Source organism: Pinus tabuliformis, chromosome 2_2 (assembly GCF_031772625.1).
Source record: "Pinus tabuliformis cultivar Carrire ecotype Pingquan chromosome 2_2, CPIR1, whole genome shotgun sequence".
NCBI lineage: Eukaryota > Viridiplantae > Streptophyta > Pinopsida > Pinales > Pinaceae > Pinus > Pinus tabuliformis.
Genome location: NC_142300.1, coordinates 420,530,921 through 420,550,596, shown reverse-complemented (window position 1 = coordinate 420,550,596; position 19,676 = coordinate 420,530,921). Strand labels below are relative to the sequence as shown.

General features: G+C 38.3%; 1 protein-coding gene across 1 annotated transcript in view; it reads right to left on the bottom strand.

The window, feature by feature from the left end:
• The window catches only part of LOC149193056 (auxin response factor 4-like), a 100,984-nt gene extending 82,480 nt beyond the window's left edge, over positions 1-18,504 (bottom strand). Inside the window, exon 1 of the mRNA XM_089407190.1 lies at positions 18,480-18,504. Within this exon, the coding sequence (XP_089263316.1) occupies positions 18,480-18,504 (25 nt within the window). The remainder of the gene's footprint in view (positions 1-18,479) is intronic.
• Between the last annotated feature and the right edge of the window lie 1,172 nt (positions 18,505-19,676).

Here is a 19,676-nt window from a genome sequence, read left to right as displayed (position 1 = left end):
AATGAGGAATAAAGTAAAAACTCAATTTAATATTAAACATAATTTAAGTGCATTTAATTTTTTTTAAAAATTAAAATAAAATGAAACAACATAAGTCTTTTTAACGAATTTATTTTTATAGAACAAAAAATTGAAGATAAAGTACATTAAAAAAATGATAGAGCATGGTTTCTTTTCTTTTTATTACATTTATAACATTCTGTATTAAATATGGAATATTTTTGTTTATTTTTATGTTTATTTTATATATTAAATGGGAAATCATGATTTAAATATTTAATATAAAAATATATGTTATAAAGAATAATAAGAGATGATATAAATATTATTTTGTTGGTGAGAGATAAGAATTCAAATTTAATATGATAATAAGTTCTCTAAATTCAAAAGGCAAGGAAGTTTGTATCTATGAAGTTAGAAGATATGGAATTTTAAGAAGTTGAAATTATTATAGGAATAAATTTTGAATCTCTAGTATGAGAAGTGAAGGGGTGACAAGCTTCCTTAGTAAGATTGATGAATAGTTTTCTTGTTTAGCTCATTGCTCGACCTTGCTCCGTGGACGTTGCCTCTTCAAGAGGGAAGAATGATAAGGAACTTGATCAATTTGAGAGAACACCAATACAATTTTCCAATAGTACACATAGATTGAAGTCGAAAGTGGAAGGAGAATAATTATATTATTAGAATGAGCGGATATAATATTAAGTATAAAGAGAACAATTTTAAGAAATGAATGAAAGTTTCTAAGATGGTTCTAATATTAGCAATGTAGATTGATAAAGTTACCATATGGAATAACAAATGAATTTAAAGGTCTTAATATATAAGTGTATATGTTATAAGAATCATGGCATGTTGACTTAGTGTAAGGGGATATCTTAATTATGGCAAAGAAAAGTTTAATGAATAATAATGTTGAGGATTAACATTCTTAATCATGGTAGTTTGTAATGCACAATGCTAAATTGGCATAATAAATGTTGACTATAAATATTTGAGTAGAGTTTAGTGGATTCATGGATATACAAACATAATTGGCATAACCCCCTTTTGCATGAAAGGATTAGAAATATTAATTAAGACCCATGTGGCTACTATGTCTTTTATCTTGATAAATACAATATGCACAAACATTAACTCAAGGTAATGCTTGGAATTGTTAGTTGGATATTACATAACTGATTGTGAAACAATTTGTGTCCACATTTAAAATTAGTATTTAACTTTGTTTCATTGATGTTGCTACTTAAAAAAGGGATGAATGATACAATGAAGGGATGAGGGAAAATAGTATGATGAGTTGATGAACATGAAAAAAATAACGTCATCTAGATTTATTTTGTCATATGTGTCAACTAGTCTAGATTGCTTATGTATGATTCTCATGATATGAGGCTATATTTACATATGGTTCCATTTATTATGTGATGTCATGATTATCTTTGATGTTATAATTTATGATGATATTTCATGGTGTGAAGCATGTGGTTATTGCATGCAAATTTATGAAATGCATGAACATGCTCTTTCTACTATTCATAATGTTTTGATAACAATGATGTTATGTTCTCATGATGGTATGCATGATATGGCATATGGATTATTTTCTATGATGTTATAATTATAACTAATGCATTGTGTGTATGTTGAGATGTGGTGATGGATAGGAAATCCACAAATGGGCCGAGAGGGCTGGTTTATTTGATGATATTGTAGGAGCCCATACCTACGAGGGAGAATATGTAACACCATATGGGCTGGGGACATACTCAATCAACACTACATATGCCAGTGGTTCCTTTGTCTTGTATATCTCTTGATGGATAGCTCTTGAGGGGCTATGGGACCATCTTGAGGAGGCCAAGTGCCTGATATTGTAGGCTAGGTGCCTAGTATTGGATTGGGATGCCGAAGTCTAGTGGGGGTGTAAGGAATTCGATGCCTGGGGTTGTGCATCTTAGTAGTTGTGGAGGGAGTGGGCCAGCATTGCGAGATGCCTAGAGTCATTGAGTACAGTACCGAATGCCTGCCTTGGGGCAGATGAGGTTTGAGTCAGGCGCGAGCCTTGGGGCCAACCTTAGACTAGGATACAGACCAGGGAGGCTTATGCCTGGTTCCGAAAGTGGGAAAAAGGACAGAGATTCCTTGAGATTTCCCGGGTGTTGTGAAAACTTTCGATGCCTGCTAGTTATACTAGTTCAACAGAGGGTGTAGGGAAAACGTGAAGTAATAAATAACTAAATAAATAAAATGTTAAATAATTCAACTTAACTTCGGGACGAAGTTCCTTAAAGAAGGGGAGTATGTAATGTCCCCTAATAATAATAAAAATAATAAATAATATAATATAATATTAAAATATAAGAAAATAAATGATAAACAATAAAGAAAAGATAATAATAGTAAATAAATAATAAATAATGAAGAAAATATAATAATAATAAATAAATAAAATAGTAAATAGCAATACTAGAGTTCTAAATAAATATAAATAAAAATAAACTATAAAAATAGTAAAAATAAGTAAAGTTAACAAAAAGTACAATAAAATAAGAAAGAGTTAAATTAAGAGAACTATAAAAATAGTGAAAAATAAATAAAGTTATCAAAAAGTAAAAAGGAATAAAATAAGAAAGAATTATATTAAGAGAAATACTAAATTAAGTTAAACTTAAAATAAAGAAATAAAAGTTGCATGTTGACACATGGAGTGTGTGCATGCGGTTCCCCTTCCAATGTTTGCTCTATTTAATATATGATGAGGAAGATGAGAGATCATTCCATGATTCCATCATCCATACTCTTGGAAGAAAAGTATTGTGAGACAAATGATTCATTGGCAGTAGTACGTTGATTGAGGGCTCGGGGTGGCCAGTTGTAGCAATATTTTGTGCAATTGAGCCTATGGTTGGGTGGAGAGTCATCCCCAAAACTTTGTCGCGGTTAGCAGGATTCAAATAACATTCAACTCCGAAATGACAAGTAAGGAATATCATCGCTACAGGTAAGTTGCTTTTGCTCCTATTTCTTAAAAAATCTATGCTAATTAGATGAAGAGATGTGTGTTGATTATAAATCACATAATTGATCTAATTAGTTGCATGTTTTAATTTCGAGGTTGTTACAACCTAATAGGGCTAATTTTAGCAGTTGCAACTACTTAACTAAAAGTAAGTTGATTTAACATAAGTCAACTACCCAACTAAACTCATAACTATCTCTATTTTGTAACTAGAGATCAATTAATTGATAGATACTAGAGATAACTCCACTAGTTAGTTAATTTTAGCCATCAACTGGTCCACAAATCACTGAAAGCCATCTAACTTGAATTAACTGACAATAACTTGAGCCTCTATGAGATTGAATTTGAATCGGCATCTTTGACTAAGGCACAAGTCAAAGAAGCCATTCCTTACTACATTTTTAACACTCCCTTTTAGCGAGTGTTAAAATATGAAAATATGGACAAATTCCACTTTGGATATCTAATTTGATGGAGATAATGATTTCATTGAATTCCTCTTTTAGAGAGGACAAAAATTAACCTAAAAATCACTCAAATCGGACAAGGGAAAGTGTACTTATGAAGAAAATCCCTGATATGCACATTTGGACAAGGTCAGACCTATAGCAAATTGGACAGCCTTGGAAGCCTTAATCCAAGTCCGGGTGTGACAAAGGACCCTTCCAAGACCTTTTAGTTTCGTGATGTGTTAAATTTCATTTTTAACAGAACATAAATGAATACATCTGCATGTTGTAAAGAAGAGTAACATGTCAATCATCAACACATGAAAATATAAGCCATTGATAACGGAGTTCGTCCAGGAGGGACTACGTCTCCGGACCCCAGTGTCAAGATGGTGTAGGCTGCTACATTAAGTGCTGTCAATAGTGACGATGTACATAAGAGGTGATGTCACTATCATACAAGGAAAATGTCCTCAAGCAGGAGTGGCTCCAAGAGATGTTCTGCTATAGGAAATCTCTGTTGGCATTATGATTCTGGTTTGGCTCTATGGTACAGGTGTTGTACTTGATGGCAACTCACTCAAGTGGAAAAACTTTGTTCATGCTCTCAAAATGATGGAAAATAAGAGGTTCGCAGGTGCATCATTCAAAAGGTGCGGACCCGCAGGTTCACCGTCCAGGGAGTGCGGACATACCCGCAGGTTCACCGTTCATAAGGTGCGGTCCCCCAGTTCACTCACTCTAATGCAGAGAAGCGCGCTCACGTGGGGTGTCCTATGTTTGGCCCTTGGTATTTAGCCCATCATTTATGATCCTATGGTTTTGGCCCGTGGTATAGGATCTAAATTATTGAACCCCGGTTTGGATCCCTTGTATTGGTTTTTGATGGTTTTGTCCCATGGTGTGAATAAGGGATTGACTATAAAAAGGGGAAGGAGATCACTTGGCCACATACTTGTGAAATTTGAATATCTTAAGATCTGAAATTTTGGGTGATTGGTTTTACAAAGCTAGATCTAAATCAAGGAGAAAACTTAAGGCAAATCTTTTGAGAAGTCGTGATCTCTCGAGCGCATGATCAGATCTGTGGATCCGATTGTCTGTGCCACATTGGAGGACTGTTAATTTTGCCCTAATCAGAGGTTCGCAGGTGATCCTCGGCGTAAGTGCGGGGGTACATAGTGCAGGAGAAGACAAAGTGTGGAGGTATGCAACGCAACAGAAGGCGCAGTGCGAGGTACGCAGCGCCGAAGAAAGCACAGTGTGGGGATACGCAAAGGCACAGAAGGACCAGTGCGGAGGTATGCTGTTAGACAGACAGTGCAGGTGCGGATCTAAGCTGAGGTACGCAGTTCAGTAGAAGGAGTAAGTGCAGTGGTACGCAGAGCAGCAGAAGGATCTGGTGCGGATCTGCGCAGTTCAGGCACAGAAAGACTACGGATATCCGCAGGTTTATATCGGTGAAGTTGCAGACCTATCTTGAAACATTTGTTGGCTGTCTTTTATCTATTGCTGCAGAGTTCTGGGTTTAGATTTCTGGTATTACTTTTCTGTTTACAGCATTCTGAGAAGTTGGGTGATTCATTGGTTAATTGTATAAGGAGATTGGGTGATTTGCATGTACTTGATGAATATTTGATCTTCTTGGATCCAGTCTGAAAATTAATGAAACGTGGTCCTTAAAGAAGTAGAAGAGCAAGGGGGTTGTAGCTCCCTTCTAGGAGAGACTGGAAAACAAGAGAGAGTTGTAGCTCTCTGCAGGTTGCAGCCTGCGTACTGGTAAAGGACTGCACCAGTACAAAATCCTTGTAAAAGAAGTTTCTAATTGAAAGAAGATAGAGACATATTGTAGCAGGTGGTTTTCACCCACATTGGGTTTCCACCTTATATCCGGTGTTCTTTGGTGTGCATATCTATTTTTCTTGTTCTTGTTCATTATTATATGGTACTGACATACAAATTAATGATCAATATCTGAAGAATAAATTAAAGTATAAATCAGGAAGGTATATTGAAAAGAATTTGATAATACTGATTCACCCCCCCCCCTCTCAGTATTATTTCCAACAATTGGTATCAGAGCAGGTCCTTCTAAAGAAGCTTGATCGCTTGAAGGAAGATCTATCATCATGAGCAACTACGAGAGGGAAGCATCAATCAGGCCACCGATTTTTGATGGGACAAAATTTGTATATTGGAAGGTAAGAGTTACTGTCTATCTTCAATCTCTGGGTACAGAAGTCTGGGACATCATAGAAACAGGGTATACTTTTCCATCAGCTACTCCTACAGATCTAGCTGAGAAGAAGAAATATGAAACAAATGCAAAGGCGGTCAATACTCTTCTAGGATGTCTATCTCAATCAGAATTCGTGAAAGTTATGCAGTATAAATCCGCAAAAGAAATATGGGACAAGATTGTTCTGAGCTATGAAGGAGATGATCAGGTAAAATGAGCAAAACTTCAAACCCTTAGGATTCAGTATGAAAATCTCAAGATGTATAATGATGAAAGTGTGGCTAACTATTTTCTTCATGTAGATGAGATTGTTAACTGTATGAAAAATTTGGGTGAAGAAATAAAAGAGGCTGTTGTGGTTGAAAAAGTTCTAAGATCTTTGTCACCTAGGTTTGAATCTAAAGTTTCTGCAATAGAAGAAAAGGAGAATCTACAAAATCTTAAAATGTCACAGCTGCACGGAATTCTAACTGCTTATGAAATGAGGAAAGGAGGTCCATCAGACAGGAGAGAAGTTGCCTTCAAGGCTTCAGGCAAAGGAGAGTACTATGAATCAGGACACGTGTCAGAAGAAGAAGAAGAATCAAATTTTGTCAGAAATCTTCAACGGGGTACTGGAAGATTCAGAGGTAAGTTACCTTTCAAATGTTTTGCTTGTCGAAGAGTAGGTCACTATGCTGCCAAATGTCCTCATAAGGATAAGATCGACAAGGGAAAGGAACCTGTTAGATGGAACAAGAAACAGAATGCAAATAAGAAAAGCTATTACACTCATGAAGACAGTGATGGACTATCAAATAGTGATGAAGATGAACGAGGTAATGACTATAAACTTTTAATGGCTTTTGAAGATGATGATTACATGGATGCTATAGATGTGGATAGCTTTTATGAAGAGATTTCTAGACTCAAGACATGTTTAGAAGAAAAGAATGTGATCATTGATACTCTGCAATTTCAACTTGATGAAAAAGAAAAATTTCTTGAGAAGTTAGAATGTGAGATTGTTGGCCTTAGAAAAGAAATTGAGAAAACAAAGGCTCTTAATCTTAAATTTGTTAAAGGATCTGAAACTCTGGATGAGATTATCAATGTACAGTGTTCTCCACTAATCAATACAGGTCTGGGTTATAATGGAGAAACATCTCAAGCATCCACCTCAAAGAGTTATCTTGATGCAGCAAGGAGGAATGAGCAAAAGCCCAATGGAGATCACCAGGTAAAGCAGGGACGAATTACATCAAGAACAAACAAAGACTACTAGGTAAACCAGGGGCAATCCATCTCAACGGTAAACAAAAGCTACAACCAACCGCAGGAAAAAACTTCTCAATTTGCTTCAAGAATGGATGACAATAGAAATTACAATCAATTGGCTGGTAGATTTGATAGTCGTAGAAGTTTCTTCAATGGCCAATGTTTCTCTTGCCATAACTTTGGTCACAAATCAGCCCAATGTGTTGCCTATAAGACAATCATGACTAGAGAAGCTCAAAGACAAAGAAGTATGACTGGGATTACGAAAAGGAACTATAACAACTTTTCGGCTCTTGAAAATGAAGTTGAATGTCCTATTTGTAATAACTTTGGTCATGAAGATTCTGAATGTAGCAGCAGGTTTTGGAAAACAAAGGAACAAGCCTCAAATACCAGAACATGGAGAATAAAAGAACCACGACCAGAAAGATGTGGGATAGCCTTTTATGCAGAAGGACAGGAAAATATATGGTATATCGACAGCGGATGTTCAAAGCATATGACAGGTGATAAAGAAAAACTTGAATCATATACTTCTTTAGAAAAGGGAAAGAAGGTTTCTTTTGGAAACGATACCCCTGCAGCCATAAAAGGAAAAGGCACTGCTCAGTTGAAAGAAAAGGTCAAAGCTGGAAATGTTTTGTATGTTGATGGCTTGAAGCATAATCTACTAAGTGTCAGTCAGATGTGCGATCAAGGAACAGAGGTAATATTTCGATCAAATGGATGTAGTGTTCGTGATCTTGATACAGGAAAAATAGTGATCAAGGGAAGAAGAACTCCAAATAATCTATACATATTTGAAGAAGGACAACAACAATGCTATTTGAGCAAAGATGATGAACACTGGTTATGGCACCGGAGGTTGGGGCATCTAAGCTTTTCACAAATAAGGAAAGCATGCAAATATCAGGCAGTTCGTGGTCTTCCAGATATCAAAATTCCAGACAACACCATTTGCAAATCATGTCAGTTTGGTAAGCAAACCAGAACTAACTTTCCTGAGAAGGAAGGATCAGCCAGCAGGCCTCTTGAACTAGTCCATACAGATGTATGTGGTCCATTTAGGACAAGGTCACCTCGAGGAGAAGAATACTTTATATTATTCATTGACGACTTCTCCAGGATGGTTTGGTTGGGACTTATGAAACACAAGGATGAAGCATTCGAAAAATTCAAATCTTTCAAAGCCTTGGCTGAAAATGAATCAGATCACAAAATTAAGTGCCTCAGGTCTGACAGAGGTGGGGAGTTCACCTCAAATGAATTTTTCGATTTCTGTGAAGAACATGGAATAAGAAGGGAATTCTCTACAGCTAGGACTCCTCAGCAAAATGGAGTGGTGGAAAGGATGAACAGAACAGTTCAACAAATGGCTCGTGCTATGCTTGATGAGTTTGGAACTCCCGCAACCTTGTGGGGTGAAGTTGCATTTGCTGCAGTTGTTATTCTGAACAAAACAAATGTCCGAGTGAACAGCACTCAAACTCTGCATGAGCTCTGGTATGGTGAGACTCCTTCGGTAAAGCATTTCAAAATTTTTGGGAGCAAATGCTATATTAAGAATACTGATGAACAGCTTGGCAAACTTGAACCTAGAGCAAATGAAGGCATTCTCCTTGGTTATTCTCCCCACAACAAAGCATATAAGTGTTACAATAAAAGGCTTGGAAGAATTGTTGACAGCATTGATGTAGTGGTTGATGAAAAAGGATACATCCCTAGGCAAGTAAATCATGAAAATATCGAAGAGAATGAATACTACTCTCCAAATCAGACAGATGATGAAGAAGAACCTCTAGAGGCACCAGAGGAACAGATAAGGATAGAAGAGAAGACTCCATCCAGGTACGTTCAGAAGAATCATCCAGAATCTTAGATTTTGGGGCAGAAAGAAGTAGGTGTACAAACAAGAAGAACTATTGCAGAAGCCTCAAGCTATTTGGCATTGCTCTCCTCCACTGAACCACAAAATGTAAGAGAGGCATGCAAATATGAATGCTAGGTCAAGGAAATGGATGAAGAACTTGAGCAGATCGAAAAGAACAACACTTGGGAGTTGGTTCCTAGACCAAAAGATAAGAATGTCATAGGGACAAAATGGATCTTCAAAAATAAGTTGAATGAAAATGGGGAAGTAATTAGAAACAAGGCCAGACTTGTGTGTAAAGGGTATGCTCAACAAGAAGGAATAGACTTTGAAGAAACATTTTCTCCCGTTGCTAGACTTGAGGCCATCCGAATGTTCCTTGCTCTCTCAAGCTTTCAGAAGTTCAAAGTATTTCAAATGGACGTAAAATCGGCTTTTCTGAATGGAGACGTAGAAGAAGAAGTGTACATTGAGCAACTAGATGGTTTCATCCTTGGGAATAATCCAAATCTTGTATGCAGACTAAAAAAGGCTCTCTATGGCCTTAAACAGGTTCCAAGGGCTTGGTACTACCGTTTGGACAAATATCTTCATCAACAAGGTTTCTCAAAGGGATCAGCAGATAGCAATCTTTATATAAAAATTGAAAATGACAAATTGCTAATACTTTTTGTGTATGTAGATGATATTATCTTTGGCAGCAATGAAGAAGCTATGAGTCAAAGCTTTGCCTTGGTGATGCAGAAAGAATTCGAAATGTCTTTGCTTGGGGAACTGACATATTTTCTTGGATTGCAAATCCAACAAAATGAAGGCGGGATCTTCTTGTCTCAAACCAAGTATCTCAAGAAAATTTTGAAGAAATATGGTATGGAAGATGCAAAACTAGTATGTACCCCCATGGTCACAGGATGCAGCCTCAGTGAAAATGATGAAACAGCAGCAGTGCATCAACCAACCTACAGATCTATGATTGGAAGCCTACTTTATTTGACAGGTACTCGACCAGACATCATGCATGCAGTGGGAATAGTTGGAAGATTTCAGGCAAATCCAAAGGAAACTCATCTTCAGGCAGTGAAGAGAATCTTTAAGTACCTTCAAGGAACTCAAAACTATGGCTTATGGTATCCTAGAGATACAGATCTCACACTTCATGCTTATACAGATGCAGATTGGGCCGGAAGCGTGGATGACAGGAAGAGCACAAATGGTGGTGCATTCTTTATGGGTTCCAGATTAGTATCTTGGTTCAGCAAGAAACAGAGTTCGATTGCTTTATCTACAGCTGAAGCGGAATATGTGGCTGTTGCATCTTGCTGCACTCAACTCCTTTGGATGATGCAGACCTTGCAGGATTTTTAGATCACTTGTACTCCACCTATCTCCATCTTATGTGATAATACAAGTGCAATCAGCATTTCAAAGAACCCAGTCATGCATTCAAAGACCAAGCACATACCGATCAAGTATCACTTTCTCCAGGAACAAGTGCTTGAACAAAAGGTCAAGTTGGAGTATGTTCCTTCTAAGGAACAAGTTGCGGATATACTCACCAAACCATTTCCCATGGAGACCTTTGAATACCTCAGGCAAAAGCTGGGGATTGTTGATGTATCATCTTGTTGTTGAATCTCATCTGTTTCAGAGATTGTTGGTTGTACGCGAGGTTCATATGTGGTATACGTGTACATTTGCTGGTTTATGGATTGGTCGAAGATCAAATGGCACCGGTTCAGGGGGAACACATATAATGCATTGTTGGCATTATGGTAGCACTGAAGGAGAACATGGATGTTGATTTGAATATTGCTGCAATATGTCTCTATCTCTTTCATTTATGGTGTATGGTGGATTATGGTTTGTAGATTTGGTTTACCGTCAGGGGGAGCATGATCAAAGATTCAAGCATGGTCTCAGGGGGAGCATAACCCTTTTCCCTTGATGTCAAAGGGGGAGAATGACGATGAGGATCTTGAGGTTGCCATCAAGTCCAAAGGGGGAGATTGTTGGCATTATGATTCTGGTTTGGCACTATGGTACAGGTGTTGTACTTGATGGCAACTCACTCAAGTGGCAAAACTCTGTTCAGGCTCTCAAAATGATGGAAAATAAGAGGTTCGCAGGTGCATCGTTCAAAAGGTGCGGACCCACAGGTTCGCCATCCAGGGAGTGCGGACATACCCACAGGTTCACCGTTCATAAGGTGCGGTCCCCCAGTTCACTCACTCCAATGCAGAGAAGCGCGCTCACGTGGGGTGTCCTATGTTTGGCCCTTGATATTTAGCCTATCATTTACGATCCTATGGTTTCGGCCCATGGTATAGGATCTAAATTATTGAACCCCGGTTTGGATCCCTTGTATTGGTTTTTGATGGTTTTGTCCCATGGTGTGAATAAGGGATTGACTATAAAAAGGGGAAGGAGATCACTTGGCCACATACTTGTGAAATTTGAATAACTTAAGATCTAAAATTTTGGGTGATTGATTTTACAAAGCTAGATATAAATCAAGGAGAAAACTTAAGGCAAATCTTTTGAGAAGTCGTGATCTCTCGGCCGCATGATCAGATCTGTGGATCTGACTATCTATGCCACATTGGAGGACTGTTAATTTGGCCCTAATCAGAGGGTCGCAGGCAATCCTCGGTGTAAGTGCAGGGGTACGCAGTGCAGGAGAAGACGAAGTGCGGGGGTACGCAACGCAACAGAAGGCGCAGTGCGAGGTACGCAGCACAGAAGAAAGCACAGTGCGGGGATACACAGAGGCACAGAAGGACCAGTGAGGAGGTACGCTGTCAAACAGACAGTGCAGGTGTGGATCTGAGCTGAGGTACGTAGTTCAGCAAAAGGAGTAAGTGCGGTGGTACGCAGAGCAGCAGAAGGATTCGGTGCGGATCTGTGCAGTTTAGGCACAAAAAGACTACGGATATCCGCAGGTTTATATCGGTGAAGTTGCGGACCTATCTTGAAACATTTGTTGGCTATCTTTTATCTATTGCTGTAGAGTTCTGGTTTTAGATTTCTGGTATTACTTTTCTGTTTACAACATTCTGAGAAGTTGGGTGATTCATCAGTTGATTGTATAAGGAGATTGGGTGATTTGCATGTACTTGATGAATATTTGATCTTCTTGGATCCAGTCTGAAAATTAATGAAACGTGGTCCTTAAAGAAGTAGAAGAGCAAGGGGGTTGTAGCTCCCTTCCAAGAGAGACTGGAAACGAGAGAGAGTTGTAGCTCTCTGCAGGTTGCAGCCTTCATACTGGTAAAGGACTGCACCAATACAAAATCCTTGTAAAAGAAGTTTCTAATTGAAAGAAGATAGAGACATATTGCAGCAGGTGGTTTTCACCCACATTGGGTTTCCACCTTATATCTGGTGTTCTTTGGTGTGCCTATCCCTTCCAGGAGAGACTGGAAAACGAGAGAGAGTTGTAGCTCTCTGCAGGTTGCAGCCTGCGTACTGGTAAAGGACTGCACCAGTAAAAAATCCTTGTAAAAGAAGTTTCTAATTGAAAGAAGATAGAGACATATTGCAGCAGGTGGTTTTCACCCACATTGTGTTTCCACCTTATATTTGGTGTTCTTTGGTGTGCCTACCTATTTTTCTTGTTCTTGTTCATTATTATATGGTACTGACATACAAATGAATGATCAATATCTGAAGAATAAATTAAAGTATAAATCTGGAATGTATATTGAAAAGAATTTGATAATATTGATTCACCCCCCCCCTCTCAGTATTATTTCCAACAATCTCAGTCAAAAAAGACTCCTATTAGTATGACACAAAACTCATGCATGATGAGCATCCTACCAACATGGCATAAAAGGGATCTCAATGCAAACACACATGGCGACAACATGAGTATCCCATCAACATGACGACAAATGGATATCAAACAAAACATGACAAATCATGACAACAAGAACATCACACAAATGATTCCGCATCACACCAAGCAGGAATCTTGAAATCAAGTAAGAAACAGGATCCCACATCAAACATCAAACAGGGATCTGTGCAACACAATGCTTAGCAAAAGAAGTACATGAACACACTGCATATACCTCACATCTAGAGGCCATATGAAGAAGTGGATGTCAAACTGCTGAAGTTGTTTAGACCATCAATCTCACGGCATCAAATCACATGGAAATGACTGCTCGCACATGAATGCTGACACCTGCACTCCACTTAGAAAAGTAGCCGAAAAATGAAATGAGAAAATGGAAAATCTAAGAGCACCATCATATTTGTGGTATCAAATAGTGCAAAATCGACTCTCAAATTTCTGAATTATGAGAAAATGAAAATCTGGGGCTTAAGGAATATTTTAGATTCCCCCTAGATTCCTCAAAGATTCCCTCATCCGGGTCCTCTACAAATTGGCTTCTCATATTAGGAAACTGATTGTGCCATCGAGTTCGTATCACCGAGAGATGTAAGATCGGCATAATTTTTTTCCAATTTGGACACTATGAAAATTTCACCCTCCTGGAAATTTTGCTCGGTCATGGTTCCACCTGCATAAAAATTAATTAAAAAATTGTTACCTTGAATTTCGTGCCTGCTCCTGGTTCCTCCATGTTCCCGACGCACTATGCAAATGAGGTTTATATAAACTCTCTGGTGGATTAACCAAGAATTTGGTTTGGCACTTTGGTTAATAAGGAAAATTTGTTGAGGAGGGGTCGGGTGGTCAAACCCCGCCCCTCCCACTTTAATACCTTATTGTTTTAAACAAAACTGTTGGACACCTAATCCTTTAAGGGTTAGTGTGGAAGCTGAATAGACTAAGGAAGTCCAAGAGACATTGGGATGTGGAACCCAACGGTCACACCATGTACTATAAATGTATATCATTTGTTAATAATAAATGTACTCTCATGTTTTATCCTTCATATTTTGTTGTTGCCATGTGTGTGTTTAACATGGTATCAGAGCGGGCGATCTCCTGCCCTACTCAAGTGTGAGCTACTTGTTTTTCTGTGGCCTTTATGTGCATGTTAGTTCTGCACCTCTACCCATAATCCTAAAATAGTAAAATTGGCATCCTAGGTCTGCAAATTCAAATGTTTTAAATTAGCTTGTGTTACGAGAGAAACCTCCTTCACTGAGCGTTATTTGTGCCATTTCTGTCATTTCCATCCCGATAAATTTGCTCCATTCTAGCAACACTGCCCTGTCCAAAGAATATGCTTCTGACTATTTACAACACTTGACTTTGGGCCATGAAAGCCTGCGTCGGACAGTGGTATCAGAGGGCGGAATTCAACATCTGTTGAAGTACTTGGACTTCTCTCCTCCTTGTGGGTTCTGATAGAGGTAACGTCCCTCAGTTCTGCCATTCCTCTGTACTGCATAGACCTATTCTTATGACTGTAGAGAGGAATATTTCTTTCTCTGTCCTCGATGAATAATGGAGCATTCTTATCATTTCTATGATAGATTCCCAAAATCCATTATTCGTTTCACTGTGCACATGTCCGTTTTAGAATTAACGCTTTGCTTGTAGTTGGACTATTCAGGTAGCCCATTCACCTCCTCCCACGCTGCACTGCTCACCTCGGCCATACCCCATCTCACACCTTCCTCCATGGTGAACGCTCCCATCACTACAGCTGCATTCCTTGATGATCTCTTGGCATTCACCCACAGCAAGTAATTGACTGAAAATCATTGCATCGCATCAACACGTTGATAGGCCACTCACAATGAAGTTGCACCGAAACAAAGCGTCGCTATGACCTTGAAGAATGGGAGCGTGGAACGAATGCTTCAGCTGGATGTGATAGTCATAGCCTCACTGTAACGTGATAACAGTGACGATGATTAAGGTAATAGCAGTCATGGTGATAATGGTGCTTTCTTCTGTAGGTTTCATTATAATCAAGAGAGTTACAAAGGATCGAGGCTAGATCGAGGCCACCAAAAAGAACTGCTTCAGGAGAGGCAGGGCTAATTTGCACTACAAAATGCATTAAGATGAGGTGAGGAAGGCCGGTGATGTAGCTCGCTGCAAAATGCATGAAGGCGAGGAATGTGAGAGATGAAAAAGCCATTACATCTCAGAGAAGAGGAGATCCAAACCACTGGATGAGAAATCTACGTCGGAAAAACATCAGGATTGCACCTCACTTTGTGGATATCTTGGACTTTTATCTTTCATTGCATGCAAATATAACCATAGATATCTTTGATATTGTGAAATAATATTTAATGTGGTTGGTATTTACGATCTCCTCCACGCTTATGTTCTATGCATATAAGGATTTCTGATGGCTTGAAATGTATTCGTATATCCTTCCAAAAAAAAAAAAAACAATATTCACATCCTACATAAACCAGCCAGTAATAAACCTACACCAACATGAGAAACCTACAATGTTGCCTCTGAGATGTAAGAATGCAAATCAATGAATGCCTACCAAGGAAGCTATCAAATCGCCTGATGGATCTAGACAGGTTTTCATAGTCGATGATTGTGTCTATCTTCGACCCCAACAGATGTCAAGGCCAAAGGCAGAGATCTATGTGTTGCTTTCATAGCTGTTGTTTTGATATATATATATGTGTTGCTTTTAAATACTGTTTTGGCATATATATGTTGTGTCTACGTTGTTTGACCTCTTAGATCTCGAGCAAGCTAATTCATTGCTCGCTGCTGAACTGAAGATCAATAGTTTCATTTCATGGAGAAAAGATGATTATTTCCTGTAAGGGCTGATAGAGACACCACAAGAGGCACTTATCAATGATGGCCTCCTGAATGTGCTAAGTTTTTGTACCTAGGATGTGTGTTTTTTGAGTGTTTCCATTCACTTCAGTCTTGCTTATTTTATATGAAGAAATTGATAATATTGTAAGCACTTGTTTTGGAAAAACTTGTAACAAAGTTTCACCCCCAGGGTTTCAGGGGTGAGCACTTCATCATCTACTATTTCAAAATTGGAAAATGTAAGGCACTTCTTATGTGCTTTGAGCTTTGCAGTTTATGACGGGGGGTGAAATGATGGTCATCTACAAGCTTCAAAGCCACATCAAGCGAGCCTGAGCCACAACCTGCCACACCAGTTTTAGAGTTGTAGCTAGAGACAAAGATGCCTCTGAGCATGCCTTCAATTGGTAATTTGGGACACTTCCTCTAGCAGAAGACTTCAGCTTCTTGCCAGTTTTGGAAGAGTTCTAGGAATCGAATTGGGGACACTTCCTCTAGTAGAAGACTTCATCTTCTTGCCAATTTTGGAAGAGTTCCAGGAATTGCGTTAAGCATTCTAGAGTTGGTGGTAATCCTTAAACCATCACAGGTTGAGACCTCCCTTTTCAGGTTGAGATTCTCCCTTTTATGCGGGTGAGACCTCCCTTTCATGGTTGAAGGTTTCCCTCTTCAAAACATTAGGAGCACTTCCTCTAGCAGAAGACTTGAGCTTCATGCCAGACTTGGAAGAGTTCTGGGAACTGCACTAAGCATTCCAATGTTGGTGGTCATCCTTAAACCACTGCCCTTTATTGCAACATTTCAGAGAGCACATTCAGCCTAGTGCTGCCATGCATTTTTGCACATTTTGTATTACATCTCTCTTCTTGGACTCATACATAACCCTTCGGATTAAGGGGGGAATGTTGGACACCTATTCCTCTAAGGGTTAGTGTGGAAGCCGAATAGACTAAGGAAGTCCAAGAGACATTGGGATGTGGAACCCAAAGGTCCCACCATGTACTATAAATGTATATCATTTGTTAATAATAAATGTACTCTCATGTTTTATCTTTCATATTATGTTGCTGCCATGTGTGTGTTTAACAAAAACAACCCACATGTTTGGGGGGGTTGGGTCTACATTGGGCAGCCTACCACATAACTCCCGCAACCCTTTGTCATTGTTTGGTGGGCGCATTTATTAGAGGCGCATATTAAACTGTTTGGAGGAGTTGTATTAAGTGGAGGCAATTTGTTTGGGGTGTGTGATTTGATATGGATTCAATGTGGGGCCTCCACGTGGGCGAGACCGGTCCTCCCACTGGTCGTTCGTTCAACTCCCACTAGCCCTTTTTAATTATGTCGTGGCATTTATGTGAGGGTGTGGGCCGGGTCCACCGGTGGTGGCCCACGCCCACCCCAAATAATATTTTGTTTATTAATCGTGAGGTTGGAGGAGGGTGGACTGGCGGGGGTCACGGCCCGTCGGTTCTTTGGTTTGATTTTTTATACATACATACATACATACATATATATATATATATATATATATATATATATATATATATATATATATATGTATATTAATGTAAAGTTTGGTGGGTGGCGGAGGTGGTGGCCCGCCCTAATATATATATATATATATATATATATATATATATATATATATATATATTATTTGTTTTGTTAACATAATGGTCATTTTTAAATATTTTGAATTTAAGGGTTATTGGTCAATTTAACGAGGCCACAATTTTGACCAATTTCGAGAGCTAGGTTTCAGCACTGCGGTCGGTCAAATTGTAGGACACTTAAACTTGGCCCACAGCCCAACTTTGAATGGCTCATTCTCCCTCATACGAGCTCGGATTGATGAACCATTCACACCACCGCGATCAGGACGATGAGATCTACGCTCTGGTCCTAGTTCGATAGCATTATGATTACTTTTATTTTCAAGATTTCATAAGCCCTCTTTGTCCTGTGTGTGTCTCTGGAGCCACCTGGATCAAGCATATAAATACAAGTGACCTCAAGCTCATTTTGATATCACCAATCATCTTCTTTTTCTATTCTTCATTGATTTTCTAGCACAAATTTGAGGTAGGGATGATAACAAAAGTTCGCAAAAGTATGAAATTACAAGGTCTGAGGCTCACATATGTTTTTGGGTTTTTAAATTACAGTCGCAGGAACGTCACAGAGAAAATTTGATCACAGTCATTGTATTATAGGAATCAACAGTGTGACTAGAAGCCTCCATTCATTCACACAACTCCTAATGCATGTGACCAAGAAGTTTGACTAAAATTGACCATTGACCTAAGTTGACCACAGTTGACCGCAGACAGGAAAAGTTGTCTCTGATATATTCTGATGCTAGAAACTTATTTTTGAACGTTATTGGGTTGTTTTGTTGATGATATTATATTGGGATAATTATACTTTCTACTAAACATTTTATGACAATATAATAGAAGAAGAATTTCAAAGGGTTTTCCCCCTTGTGTGGTTTTCCCTAGTCTTTGACCAAACCTAGTGTCTCCTGTTGTTATATTGGTTGTATCCTTTGTCATTGCATTTATTGTTCTGTATTCAATTACTATTAATGAATGGAAAGACTAATTTTAATTGGAAATATTGCTAATTGAAGTATTGATCTGGGCTAAAGTGATTGATACAACATAGAACAATCTAAAAATTTAACATGTCATCAAAGGTAAGATGAAGGACAAGCCCAAAAGGAGACAAGAATTGAAGCAATTATCTTAAAGAAATTTGAAGGAGCCAATATAGTCAAGTCAATATGTCTTCCTTCATCAAGGAAAATGATAATTTGGGTGACTCATCCAATTTTGTTGCATGGAAAGTCAATTTGGAGATCATAGCTTATAACAATGATTTTTTCGACTACATTCAAGTAAAATTACCTGAGCCTCCGAAGAATTCTTCCATTGTTGTCAAGAACAAGCACAAGAAAGGTGAGTTAAAAGCAAAGAAAATAATAGTTGATGGTTTACAAGATAATTTACCTGCATATGTTGGAAACATGAGAAGGTCTAAGGACATGTATGATAAGGTAGCTGGAATGTATGAAGTCAACAATTTCAATGAAATCATCTCCTCAAAGGATCAATTTCAAAGAGTTGGGGAATTTGTGCCTGATAGGGAATTGGTAATTGTGACTCTAAGAGGTCTCCCTCCTACTTGAGAAACCTTTATTACTACTGTAAGCAATTGTTGGAAATCTCACACAAGAAGAATCAAGGATGATATCAAGAGGAAGGATTCAAAATAATGAAGGATAGTCTGTTGCATTCATCACTCATGACAAGAAGAAGAATAAAGGGAAAGGATGTCCATCAAATTCAAGAAATCCTCCTTGAAATAAAAATATAGGGAAGGAATTTATGCACATCAAATGCTACAATTGTCACAAGAAAGGCCATTATGCTCGAGATTGCCCCAAATATTACAATGGACCACGCTACAATACTAGAAGCAACAACAACATGTTCAATGATTAAATAAGGAGAGATGATCAAAGGAATGATCGCAATGGAAGAATGAAAGAACAAGAAGAGATGCTCTAATTGATCATGAAGAAGATATTCGTCTACAAAACAAGTAAAAATTATCCAGGTATGAAAGCAATGTTACGAATCAATCTAAATATATTCTTATTTCTAACCTTACTAGTTCATCTCCTCTAGATTCGTGGGATAGTTGGTTGGTTGATAGTGGGGCCACTCATCACTTCTCTGGTTATAAGGGATTTCTCTCTAATTTGGTAGAGAGGGAGTCAAATTTGAAAATCATTCTTAGAGACAACTTCACTCATCCTGTTAAAGGTTTTGGGTCAGTGAAATTTCATTTGAATTTGGGAGAATCTATTTTTCTCTATGATGTGATGTATATGCCAGGGTTGAAGAAGAATTTGGCATCAATATCTACTTTGGAATACAGAGGGATGAGGGTTTCCTTCATCAAAGGAGATATTCTTATTGTAGGTTTTAACCCCATACAGAAATTACCTGCATATGAATTCTAAAACACAGAAAATAAACAATGCAAGAGCATAACACAAAAAACACATATACACAGAGATTTCCCCTGGATCCCAAAAC